The following is a 13,767-nucleotide window of genomic DNA, read 5'->3' as shown; positions in this document are numbered from 1 at the left end:
TCCGACATTGATGGATGGGTTTCAGTTATTGCGGTCTGTTGATGTGGACAAGGTGCTTGGACAAGTACGTCCCACCTCCTGTTCACTGGACCCTTGCCCATCGTGGCTACTGAACAAAGCCAAACACGGGATTGGTGCCTGGATCCTGGGGGTCATCAATGCCTCTCTGAGGGACAGCCGGGTACCTGCCCCTCTAAAGGAGGCGGTAGTCCGGCCAGTCCTAAAGAAGGCGTCCCTGGATCAAGAGATAGCCGCCAATTATAGACCGGTGGCCAACATCCCATTTCTGGGCAAGGTGTTAGAACGGGTGGTGGCGGGACAATTCCAAGCACTCTTGGATGAGACTGATTATCTGGACCCATTTCGGTCCAGCTTCTGACCCAGGTATGGTACTGAATCTGCCTTGGTCGCCCTGTATGATGACCTGTGCAGGGAGAGAGACAGGGGGAGTGCGTCCCTGTTGGTCCTCCTGGACCTCTCAGCGGCTTTCGATACCATCGACCATGGTATCCTTCTGGATAGGCTAACAAGACTGGGGGTTGGAGGCACTGCTTGGCAATGGTTCCACTCCTACCTCGACGGCTGATTCCAGAAGGTGGTGATGGGGGACTATGGCTCTGCACCATGGCAGCTATACCATGGAGTACCACAGGGGTCCATTTTGTCCCCGTTGCTGTTCAACATTTACATGAAACCGCTGGGAGAGGTCATCAGGAGGTTTGGGCTGCGGAATCATCAGTACACTGATGATACCCAGCTCTACCTCTCTTTTTCAACCAATCCAGGTGAGGCAGTGGCTGTACTGAACCGGTGCCTGGCTGAGGTAATGGGCTGGATGAGGGCCAATAAACTGAAGCTCAATCCAGACAAGATGGAGGTTCTGTTGGTGGGTGGTTCGGGCTCCAGGGTAGGTGACTTGGACCTTGTCCTGAATGGAGTTGCACTCCCCTTAAAGGACAGGGTCCGCGGCTTGGGAATCCTCCTCGACCCAGAGCTGTCTTTGGAAGTTCAAGTGACTGTGGTGGTGAGGAGCACTTTCCTTCAGCTTTGGTTGATCCATCAGCTGCGCCCCTACCTGGAGGACGATTGCCTGGCGAGAGTGACACATGCATTGGTTACTTCCCGATTGGACTCCTATAATTCGCTCTACGTGGGGCTGCCCTTGAAGACAGTATGGATACTTCAGATGATGCAAAATAGAGCAGCCAGGTTGCTGTTGGGGACTGGGCGTTATTCTCACATAACCCCAGTCCTCTACCAACTTCACTGGCTCCCCATCGAAGTCCGGGCCCAATTCAAGGTGCTGGTTATCACCTACAAAGCCCTTAACAGCTTGGGACCTGGTTTCCTAAAGGAATGCCTGCTTCCATATTTGCCCTCCCGCCTCTTGAGATCGGTGGCAGAGGCCCTCCTCCGGGAACCCTCTGTGAAAGATATTAGGAGGGTGAGTACCAGGAGAAGGGCTTTCTCTGTGGTGGTGCCCCACTTATGGAATGCGCTCCCCAGAGGTGTCTGCCTGGTGCCATCGTTATTTGTTTTTCGGCGCCAGGCCAAGTCCTTTTTATTTAAACAGTATTTTGATCATTGTTAATATTATTTATTGGTTTTTTAAATTTTTAGTCAGGGTGAATCCAGGTTTTATATGTATCTATTTATATGATTGTTTATTTATTATGTTGGAAGCCATCCCGAGGCTTATGTGAATGGGACGGCATACAAAAATTCCAAATAAATAAGTAATAAATAAGAGGCCATGATATGTAAATAAAAATGTTTCCCATGCTGCGACAAGCATCGTTCCATGTATTGTTCAGGGATGGCTTCTGTGGTGCTGAGAATGGGAAGCAGAGCATGGCAGCCAGGGAAGGAATCCTTCTGCTGCAGCAGCAGAATGAGGCCATTACCAGGGCAGCAGAAGGGTAGCCAGCAGGGAAGGGTGGCTGTCTGCTTCTGCAAAAATGGTCTGATGAGCTGATGGGTACTTGCACGGCATGCAAGCCCCCTTAAGAGGGGAGAGTGGCTGAGCTCTGAGGCCAAGAGCAGCACCATGCAAAACAGCTTGTTAAATGAAGGTACCCTTTTGTTCCTATGCAGCTGTATGCTACAGGAGAAACTGCGAACTGGCTCAGTGCCAATGGCATTCCAGCATCTCCAGTGTCATGGCCATCCCAGGGAAATGCAGACCCTACATTCTTTCCTGTCAGACAGTAAGAGTTTCAACAAATTTACAGTGGGAAAATAATCTGGGACCTCTGGACATGTCTTGTCTGGATCCCATGTCTTTCTTCCAGCTAGAAAATTGCCTTCTGCTTGATGCCTAAAAGCTGATTCTGATGATAGCCCACCTGGCTCACTTGACTGCCCAGGTGCACATTCTGTTGACGTGCACTGTATAGCAGGGAAGAGCAAAGCCATGCCATCTCTTCCTTCTCACACTTTGAGGACTGCCTCTTTCTGGAAGGCAGGAGTCATTCTTGTGTGAGTTCCCTCTTGACATGGGAGCAGTTGTTTGTGCAAGTTGGTCAGCATGCTGGAATATCATCTGAACTTGCTCTCATTCATTAAGAACATGTGTTATATCAGAACATCTCTCATCTAGGGCAGAAAAGGGGCAAGGTACTGCTATTTTAAAATGGGTGCATTGTAGCCATTGTGTGGAATAGAAATATAGAAACAGAGCGAGTCAGAAGGTGCCTCCCGGGCCATCTAGTTTGACCCCCGGCTCTAGCCGACTTAAGTCATGACATGCCTACCATGTGCATGTCTAGCCTATCCTTGAACACCCTCACTGATGTGGCCTCAATCACCTCCCGTGGAAGCACATTCCATACCCTTGGGGTCCTAACTGTCATGAAGTATTTCCTGGCATCCAAATGGAACCTTGGTTCCCAGAGCTTTGCTCTGTTGGAGTGTGTCTTGCCTTCCTCTGCAGGAGAGAACAGGTCTCTACCCACCTCTGTGTGACATCCCCTCACATACCTGTATGTCCCCAACAGATCCACTCTGAGTCTCCTCTTCTCCAGGCTGAAGAGACCCAGTTCCCTCAGTCTTGCCTCATATGGCATCCCCTACAAACCGGCCAACCTTGTGGCCCTACGCTGCACTGACTCTAACCTGGCTATATCCTTCCTGCAACAAGGGGCCCAGAACTGAACACAATACTCCAGTTGTGGGCTCACCAGAGTTGTACAGAGTGGTAGTAATACCTCTCTGATCTGGAAGCCACACTTCTGGCTATGGAACCAAGGGTGGCATCCGCCCTCTTAACCACTGCATTACATTGCTGACTCATGTTTAGCCTGCAGTCAACCAGCACCCTGAGGTCCCTTTCAAAAGAGCTGCTCTCCAGCCACTTGTCTCCTAACCTGTACATGTGACACCCATTCCTATGCCCCAAGTGCAAGACCTTGCACTTATCCACAGTGAACACCATCCTGTTGTGTCCTGCCCACTTCCATAGTCTGTCCAGATCCTTTTGAATCCTGAGTGACTGCTTCTCAGTTGTGGCCACTGCCCCCATTTTAGTATAATCTGTGAATTTGATCAGCAGACTGTTCACCCCTTCTTCCATGTTGTTAATGAAAAGATTAAACAGGATCCGTCCCAAGACAGAGCCCTGGGGGACCCCACTTGTCACTGGCCGCCATCCTTTGGTTCGCCACTAATGGGTACCCTCTGCTTTCGGTCAGTCAACCATGCCCTAATCCATCAGACAGTGCATTGGTCTGTCTCAAAACTCCTCAGTTTCTCAACCAGGATATCATGGGGCACTTTGTCAACGGCCTTGCTGAAATCCAGGTGAACCACATCCACTGCATCCCCTCCATCTAGCCATCTTGAAACCTTGTCGTAGAATTCCACAAGGTTTGTCTGGCAGGACCTGTTATTGGGAAATCATGTTGTGTGGCCGCCAGCCTCCCTTTCCTATCTAGCATCACTAAATATCTCACTATTATGAGCCTTTCCATTGTTTTTCCTACAATGGACATGAGGCTAACTGGTCTGTAATTCCCCATGTCCTATCTACTACCCTTTTTGAAAATTGGGACCACTGACACCACCCTGCAGTCCTCTGGAACTTCACCTGTTCTCCATGATGTCTCAAAAATGGAGGCTAGTGGGCGTGAGAGAGCCCCTGCCAACTCTCAAAGTACTCTCGGGTGTAGCCCATCAGGGCCTGGTGCCTTTGTAACATCCAATGCCCTGAGGAACCCCTTGACTTCTAGGGGGGTGACTCCTCTAATCTGTGCCTTAAGTCCCCAGCCTCATCTAATGTCCCATGTTATCATGTGGTGTGAAGCGCTGCATAAAGCTTGCAGGGGATGAGGACCAGCAGGATCAGCATAATCCCGCAACTCCTGTTCGCTTTGCAGGAACTGTAGCTTCTTCAGTTCCCTCCCGTTCTGATCAGCTGGATTAGTTTTAGCTTAAGCTGCTGCAGTGCTCTTAGTGACTGCAGCTGAAGCACAGTCCTGTGCCAGACAGGCTGTGGGCCAGCATGTTCAACACATTCTTCCTGTACTTTAACCCACCACTGTGCTTATGTCTCATTCTGTTTGCTTTTAACTTCAAACATCTTGATCAGGATTGTAAGCAGGTAGCTTCAAGGTGCTTTAATGCCTTTGGATATCACTCTGGAGATCGAGGAAATTGCCTACTGAGTAAAAAGACTTGTGTTGATGGAACATTGTGGGAGCAGGAAACATTATTGCCTTTTTATTTAAGAGACTTTGTTGTTTTTATTTTTGTGCTAACTTCTTGTGTGTTTCATTCCAGGCTCATAAAAGATGGAAGCATAGACTTGGTAATTAACCTCCCCAATAACAACACAAAGTTTGTCCATGACAATTACCTGATCCGCAGGACAGCTGTTGACAGCGGAATCTCTCTCCTCACTAATTTGCAGGTAGCTCTGCTGCCATAGCGCTGAATCAATTTTTAGCATGTCTGGGGTTAAGGCCTAACTTAAAGCTTTAATTAATGTTTGACAGTCAACTGTTTTTAACTGCAGCAGGCTCATTGATACAAGACATTTTCTGTCATCTATATTTTACTTCATAGCCAATTTTGTGGCTCTTTTGTGTCACTACTATCATTCTGAGGCAGATTCTTTAATGGAAGTCATGTTGCTGGTTTTCTGCAAATTCATATATCCAAGAGTTGATGTAGGGATGAGGCATTATGCTGTGACCTGGGGGTTCCTGGTTCAGATCTCATCTGTCCTGTGAGTTCAGGCAAGACCACCACTTCCTGAACCTCAGACTCCTGTCTGCAATATGTGGGTGATGGTCCTGGCCTAAGGACTAGAGCAAGATAATGGGCTAGTTCATATGATCTCAGTGAGAAAAATAAGCCCAGCAACAGCCCATGGGTTATTGGAGGATTGCCACCCACTCAAACAAGCCATGCCACCTGGGTTCAGATGAAATAGCAAACTGTACCAGCAAGGTGATTAGGGACATCTAACTGGCATGCATGGCATGGTCAACAGGTTACTCCAGCTCATTTATCAGGTCATGGTTGCTGAAGAAGATCAATCTGCGTGAAGACATGACAGCAGAGGCAAAAGAGGAAGGAGAATTCCCTTTTCCTTGACATGATCCTGAACTCTTTGGGAAAACTACATCCCTCACGCTCCCCTAGGCTTTTGCTCCATGGTTTGCTGCTTGTTAATGCTTCAGAGTGATGGAATGTGAGAGAAAAGGGAGAAAACCTCTCCCTTTCCTGAAATGCCATCACTGCTTGAAAAAAGGGGGGGATAGGGAAGGGGAATCAGGGGTCTGGTTATGATGAGTATTAAGGCTTGGCATTCTTCCCTGGCTTACTTCTGATCTGAGCTGGAGAAGAAATTCTGGGTGCATAAATCTACCTTTTGTTTTCAAGAAGGTTTTATGAGTCCCTGAAGTTAATTTATGAGTCTGGGTTTGGAGAACTTCCAGTATTGGTAAATATAGTATGCAAATATCTGGGGGGAAAGCCCTTCTGTTAAAAGGATGACTACTCTGTACTGCAACTCACCTTAGTAATGCACCCCATGTACTCCTTTACTTAGCTGTTCATTTATTTTGGTCATATGAACGCTGTTCTTGCTGGTGTCATGTCTCTATCGTAGAGTGAGTGTCTGCTGTATGAAGGAGGTCTCTGGTTCCTATGCAGCCCACTGCAGCCAATCATGTGTGTAAGCATCCCCTAAAAACAGGGAGAGGGGAGCTTTTCTTTCAATGAGTGAATGTGACAAACACTGCCTGCAGCATCTGTGACAGCAGCCTTGTTTCTAGAAAGGATGCTTTGAAGCAGGCAGTGGGGACTCAAAGCATGTTTTGTTTTCCCTTCCACATACTTTTACTCTTTTGAAAGTGATTGTCACTGTCTAGAGGTAAGTGCCACCATTCCATTCATGCATGTACACTGCAGGTTATACATAAAATCCAAAAGAGAGGCGTCCTGTATGATCGTTTGCTTGAAATATGTTGGCACAGTTTACAGAAAGAGATGTAGAAAACACTACATGAATGGAAGGAAAGCCTCTGCTTCATACACTTAATCAAGCATTACAGAACATTTCTCTTTATGACTAAAAGCATAGGAGAACCATTTACTGTGCCTCACCTGGAGACTGGCATTGGACAATGGATTGCTAATTAGGTATCTGTTCACTTCACAATTCCACCTTCATAATCTTCAAAAGGAGCAGGAAGAGAAAGAATGAGGGTGGCAACAGAGTTCTGTGGGCTCATGCAGGGCTACATCTCCACCTTTTCTCCATTTGGAGCATCTTGAGCTTAGGCATAACAGATATGGCAGAAGCAGGGCATATTAAGACTCATTCATAAAGATACTATTTTTAGAAGGCTGTCGTGTAAGTATATACATACAAGTTATACACATCTATCATCCATCCATCATCATCTTCCTTCTGTATCTGGTTGAACCATTGGGAAAATGTTTTGTTACACTGACTAGATTTAACCCAACCTGAGCCCTTCTTGTGAATTAGTTGTAAATGATGAAGTACAGCAAAGAAAGCCACCCTCCCCATCCCTCAACCCCAGTATTGGTGACTGGGATGTGAATCTAAATAAGAAAGAAGTCTGCTTTTGCATCAACAGTAGAATTGCTGCTGAGATAGGTTTCTTTTAAAATGGATAGAATTGCATAAAATAGCCCACAGATGAGGTCTAGATATACTGTAATGTGTCTAATCATCATCAGGCTGCTTTACTAAATGAATCCTTGAAAATGGTTTGGGAACAAGAGCGCTTGGATTTTCTGTTTTCAGGTGGCAAAGCTCTTCACTGAAGCGATCAAGCATTCTGGAAAACTGGACAGTAAAAGTCTCTTCCACTACAGGCAGTTCAGTGCTAGCACAGCAGCATAGGCAATCCCAGCAGCACGTCTCTACAGTCCCGAAGAGGAGAGACCATTCCTGGCTGACCTGTTTTCCACTTCTGTAAACTGAAGATGTAATGACTGTCTTCACAAATGAATGCTTCGGAAACACAAGCACATTGTTGCCAGCTCTGCATATTCCAAAAGCTCAATATCCTACCATGTTTCACTCTTGGACTTCATTCCTTAGCATACTTCCTTGAAATTATCCTGCTGAATTCAGTTAGGCTTCATTCCAAAGGCACATGCATAATATTTGGATGGAGATCTCAAAGAATTCTGAAATTGGCTTAAACTATGAGAAAATAAAATCAATATCTCTTTTACATGTTGGTGTGGTTTCTGATATTACGAATAATCTTTGTGCATTTTTATACACAGATGGAATCATTCCATCATAAAAAAGAAAACTACCAAGACCAAAGTATGCAAGTATGAAGTATGAGACACAGTAGCATTATATTACATTTTAACAAGCAAGCCAATTTACCTTCTTCCAAGCCCACCACTTCCCCCAGTGTTTGCTGGGAAATATTTACTCTTTTAGGCAAAGAAGAGCAGGTGATTTGTGCGGTCCTTTGAGAACTATTATTGTGCTTTTCTTAAAGACTCATTCTGCATCTTCCTTTAGTAACCAGGAATGAAGTCAGAAAATCTGCAGAGTCTAGTTCAAAACTACCATTTAACTGTCATGTGCTCTTAATCTATCTCCTTCCCACCACAGCTCACTCCACAGAATTGCCTGCCCTCTCCTTTACAGTCAGTAATCAGCCTTCTCCTGCTTGATTTACCTCAGCGATATCACAATCACTCGCTACTGAATATGATGAATGTGACAGGAACTCTTTCAGGTAAAGAGAACGGCAATTCACAGCTTTTAGGTGACAGCAGATGACAGTAACAACGAGGCTTCTTTTTGTTTGTTCTCCATCCTGAATTGTCTCACTGCCTGCTTCTATGCGTTTGGGGCCTGTTCCCACATTGCCTTGCGGTGAGACACAGGAAGTCACTTAAACAAAGATCAAAATGGGAACTTGGGACAGATGACGATTTCATTTCTTTTTTGGTTTTTGATACGAGTTGAGCAAAATCCACAAACTTCATCTCTGGCGTGAAACGAACTGAGTGAATGAAATTGAATGTAGGAGGAACCAAGATGGATTAATCCATGATTTTAGGCAAAGGGCTTTGAGTGCTTAGCTGTTAAAAACCTGGCTTTGAATTCCTGTGCATGTTGCTATGCTTGTGGTTAATTAAGGTAGCCACAACTTTTTTCTGACAGTCTCCTCATGTTTAATATAGCAGGCAGGTAAAACACAGTGTATTGCCACAGCCAAGGCACCTCCATTTCAGGTCCAAGGAAACTCTGGAATATGGAATATACAAGACATGTATTGATGAAACATGAATGCCAGTTTTCAATAAACAAGCAAAAAGAAAGCTCACACATGTCCCTCCAACAGCTGCAGTGCTTCCTGATACAATGGATGTGGTGATGGGGCACTGATTGATTTGCTTATATCCATGCCCTCTCCTGGTTCTAAGCGCAAAGCCAAAAGGCAAACTATCCAGCTAAAGGTTTTCTAGAAGTCTCTCTGCCAGCTCAGGCTAACACCCCTTCCTGTGAGGCAGGTGGGAGAAGCTGCTACATTAAAGTAAACTGTTTCTCACAGCAAAGGCTGTGAGAAATGTAATTGGGGGAAGCCACTTCAAGGCAAGTATCTCCTGCGCTTTTTCTAACAAGCTCAAGCTATATGTAGGGGCCTGGCATGGTTCCAATAAACTAGCCTAGCTTTTGGGCACTGTGAAAGTATTTAGCCTTACCTCTCCACTCTTCTGGTAGAGCCCATCCAGTGCACATGGTCCTTTCCCTGTACCGGTGCAGAGAGATGGGAATTAAGTTTGGTTTGCCAAAAATTTACGAACATTTCCAATTTGTTTCATATTTGAGGTGGAAAGACCTTAGGAGATAAAAAACTTGATGACAGGAGAAAGTGCAGCTCACAGGTTTGTAGCTCTCAAATGGCAATCTCCTTGGCTATGTCAGGGTTCAGGGAAAAAGCACTGTATGATGTAAAGATGAGGGTTGTCAGTGCTCAGAAAAGGTCACAGGGCTGGGGATGACTCCTATAAAAGCCCAAAGAGCTTTCACAGTTAGTGCTGAGGTAGATGGTCCAAGAGCTCTGACCAGTCTAGGGGAATTTGTACCCTTGAGTCATTTCTCATATGGGATGGGATGGTGAATGCAGTTTCATGCCATAATAGTAAACTCAGGGATTACTTTCTCCAGGTGTTATGCTCTTTTCTATGCCAGGGCTCATTCTGAGAATATATGAATTAACAATAAACTGCTGCTTGTGCATACAGAGTGCCTTTTCATTACGACTAAATAGCTAAAATTACTTCCAGCTACCTTGAGATTAGCTATAAAGATCAGATTTCTCACAGACTAAATGTCTCCATGATGAAGTAGGTAAAAAATAACAGGTAATATCATAAAGCAACAAGAAGAATGGGGCCCTTTTTGGTCTTACTTTCTGGCATTTCATATTAGAAGTGCCCTTAAATGCAATGTCTGTGACAGTCTTCCCAAACTGGTGTCCTCCAAATATTTTGGCTTACAATGCACCGCATTCTTCAACATTGGCCATACTGGCTGGGGCTGATAGGAGTGCTGGCATCAACATCTGGAATGTAGCAGACGGGCCAGTTGATCCACATGATGGTAATGTGCAGTAGCTTTCTCCAATGCCAAGGCCATCATCCAGCTGCAAATCCAGAGGAGCAAATATAATATACTTGTTCCTAGTATATTATAGGTATAATGCCTGCCTGTTCATTCTGCTGTCCGGCACTAGCTGTCAGTGGACAACTTCTTCAGACCATACTTGGAGAGCAGAGCTCTTCTAATACCAGGTGGTCCGCGGGCTGCTCTTCAGATAGACCACTGTCTTCTGCAAAAGAGGACATATGGCTACTAGGAACACTTACTTGAGAGTAAGCACCATCCCACTGAGGCCTAGTTCTAACTGGGAGGAAAGATCATAACCCTTCTTATGGGTGTAATGTGCCCAATTGAAGGTGGGTGGCTCTCATGTTGGAATGGGTCCCCAAAGAGCAACAGCAGCGCAAAGGACACTTGCATGCCAGGGCTGGGCTTGAATCTGCCTCCCTTTACATAGGAGGTTTCTATGTTGAGGGTTCTTTCTGTGTGGAGCAGCATCAATTCTCAGGGGTTCCCAGACTGTGAGGGGCAGCCCAGATCCAGGGTTAGCGTCTAGGCCTCTGCAGGTCTGCCTTCCAAGTAAATAATGGACTTTTTTCTTTTTCTATCTAGGTCATGCAAGACTTACCTTAAAACCTCTGCTATTCTCTCTCTTACCATTTCATAAATAATATGTGGAATATTTTAAAAGAGCTGTACGGAGCCTTCTACGCCTGTCAAATACAGAATGTACACAGTGACGGTTCCTTGATTTTCATGCTCTTTGTGCTGGCAGACATTCTGAGTGGGGAGCCCTGCTCTGACTGAATGCTCATTTACCTCTGCAGCTGCAGGTACTCGAACCAGTTTATGCAGTGTCCATAACCTCTCTTACAATGAAGGAGGAAATTAGCTGAGAAACAAACCAGGATTGAATGCTCGCTAAATGCTTGTTAATTGCATACCAGCATTATTGTCTTGCTGCGTGTGCCAAGCTTCCTGCAGGCTCAGGTGCTATCAATGCACCATCCATGTGTAATCACCTCTTTAATTACACACTGTACCAAAGGTTCACAGGCAGCAGAGACCTTGCTGCTCACTGTGGCCATCACTTTTGTTCTGACTATAAAAAGGGTTGTTCTCCTCTTTCCTTCCTTGTGTCAAATGAGACAATGCAAAATATCCACTACTATTTTGATAATTAAGACTGAATACTGAGAAATAGAACAACGTCCTGTACATCCTCCCTCAGCATGTGACCTCCATGTATCTGCATCCCTTGATCCTCTTACAACCGGGAGGGATACAAGCATTCTGGGATAAGCACCTGCAGCTGTTGGGAAGAACACAGATTGCGGGAACTTATCAAGTAGTTCCCTTCATCACACCCTCTTTCTGTACTGACTTCTAAGCACTTGCTGTCTATTATTCAAGATGGGACTGTGGATGCAGCCAGGATAAGATGCCAGAGTAGTTTACACAGCCATTTGCTCATTTTCAGAAAGCCAGGAGAATTGGGCATAGATTTAATGAAGGCAGGGGACCAATAAGAGGGAAAGAGGAGACAGCACAAAAAGGTTATTGTAATCACTACAAAAAGCAGAGGATACGTACATCTGTTGTAGCATGGGGAGAATCTGGACATAGAAGAGGGACCAGTTTCCTGTAATAACTGCCCGGTCACCAGATGAACAAACCCGGAGACATTTTCCACGTGAAGGGATGATCAGACAATCTGAAAACTGGCCCACAATTAGCGAGGCTGCATTTCCATGAGCAGAACTGCAGGGCAAACAGACATCCACACTGTTCTCTTCAGGCTGGTGTGTCCCACTCAGCCAGACTATGCTGACTCCATCTGTCCTGGGTCCAAGAGACAGAAACTTCCCTTTTGCAAGCGGCTGCAGGCCTCAGCTCAAGCAAAAAGCCAGCTCGCCTGGTAGAGGTGTAGGCCAAGCAGCATCCCTTATCTAAGCTGTTAATAAACTGTCCCTAAACCATAAGCATCTCCTAGAATAATCTCAGCCTGGGAATGAACCATCACTGGGCAGTCAGCAAACGCACAAGAGATGCCTCTCTTTCATCTGGGCAAAGTGTGGGGATATGTAAGGAAGCAAGGTGAGGATGTTTTCTCTTCTGGCATGGGCAGGGGAGCTTGAGGGAAGTCCAGGAAAAATTGCCCAAAGTTTCTTGGGTACCAGTAGCCAAGCATGGTTTTTCTCCAACCAGAGAGGGGAAGGCTGGATACAGGCACTGAGACGCGGCCGTAGTAGGTCTTCAAGGAACAAAGTAGGCAGTTTGGCACAGGGCTGTACAAGCCAGATAGCATTTTCCCCTTTAGTTTCCCCTTTGCAGTGATTTGCTACATGGAACCTCTTATTGCTTGTATTCAAGAAGCTGGCCAACATTTTCCCTATTCTGTACACACTCCTGAATCCCTAATCAATCTTCTACTCCCCTAAATTGTGTACTTTGCGGGGTGAAAGGGAGGAAGCTCACAAGAGGTCTGCCAAGTTTTGGGTCATGCCACACTGTTTCCATACCCAGGTTGTAGAGTGAGACCTACAGCTTAGTTGTGTTCTCCCAAAGGAGGCAGGTGAGCTGTGAAGAACCCCAGCAGACAGAAGCCTGGTGGGATCCTTAGCCAGTTGTCTCCAAGGGACTGAGAGCATTTGGGAGCAGAGGTCTGATTTTCTCTCGGTGGTGGCAGCTGGAACCAGTGAGGCTACTGAAGCAGACCTTGCTCTCTTGTACCAGCTCATCACACACAAATAAACCTACCTGATAGGCATTAAGACCTGACTACTGCTAAATGCTGTTCCACTGAAGGGAGCCCTGCCTCCCTGGCTCAATTTTATTTATTTAAAACTTTTATATGCCATCCCCTATGCATGGCATCTCAGGACAGCTTACAATCATGCATGTGTGTGGATGACCAGCAACTTGAGGGGACGGCCCTGTTTCTGGGCTGTATCACCTCAGGCTTGGGGTAGATGGGAGTTTCAGCCTCGAATGCTCCTTCACAGAATGAAAGTTCCCTCCATGTAGAAAACTAGCATGCTGGTGAGAGAGTCTCATGATGCATCCTTGCCAGTCTATCATTCTCTGTCGATTCAGACTAGACATCCAACAGGCCCCTAAAGTTCTGGCCTTGACCTCAATTTTTTTTTTGAAGTCTTACTAGTTCCAGTTAAAAGACATAAACCTGCTGTCAAGAAGGTTTAGAAGACACACAAGACAGAGAGCTAGACAAGGCCTTTATTGTCTGTCTCAAACAAGAACAGAATAGTGACAGGAAACTCCTGACTCCGCTCGGATGCAACTAAGGCCACTGCCACCATTAGAGAAGCCCTGTAATGATGCCAATCCCAACTGAGGCATTATGCCTGAGCAGGACAGCTGAAACTGGGCAAGGGGCATGGAGCCCTGTATGTTATGCCTGGCTATCATGCTTTCCCCATTCTCTGCATTGAGTGCCGAAGTCTGGGGTGGGGTGGGGTGGACTCCTACTCAGATCTGATGTGCGCAGAATCCTCTGGGAGCCCAGATAAAACTGAGTTTGCTAAGTAGGCATGTCAGAGGGAGTATTAGATCTCAACACACTTGCTGTATTCAATTTATATCCCACCCTTTTCTCTTGCAAGAGAAACAATCTCCAGCGAAAATGATCTCCG

The 13,767-nt window shown here is 45.9% G+C and overlaps 1 protein-coding gene across 1 annotated transcript in view; it reads left to right on the top strand.

Moving 5' to 3' along the window:
* CPS1 (carbamoyl-phosphate synthase 1) overlaps nt 1–7,378 on the top strand; it is a 173,081-nt gene extending 165,703 nt beyond the window's left edge. The window contains exons 36-38 of the mRNA XM_044431870.1: nt 2,095–2,207; nt 4,777–4,906; nt 7,280–7,378. Of these exons, the coding sequence (XP_044287805.1) occupies nt 2,095–2,207; nt 4,777–4,906; nt 7,280–7,378 (342 nt within the window). The remainder of the gene's footprint in view (nt 1–2,094; nt 2,208–4,776; nt 4,907–7,279) is intronic.
* The last annotated feature ends 6,389 nt before the right edge of the window (nt 7,379–13,767 follow it).

This window comes from Varanus komodoensis, unplaced genomic scaffold (assembly GCF_004798865.1).
Source record: "Varanus komodoensis strain SLA01 unplaced genomic scaffold, ASM479886v1 scaffold23, whole genome shotgun sequence".
In the NCBI taxonomy this organism is placed as follows: Eukaryota; Metazoa; Chordata; class Lepidosauria; order Squamata; family Varanidae; genus Varanus; species Varanus komodoensis.
Note: the sequence above shows the minus strand (reverse complement) of the source record. Positions and strands in the feature narration are given on the sequence as shown.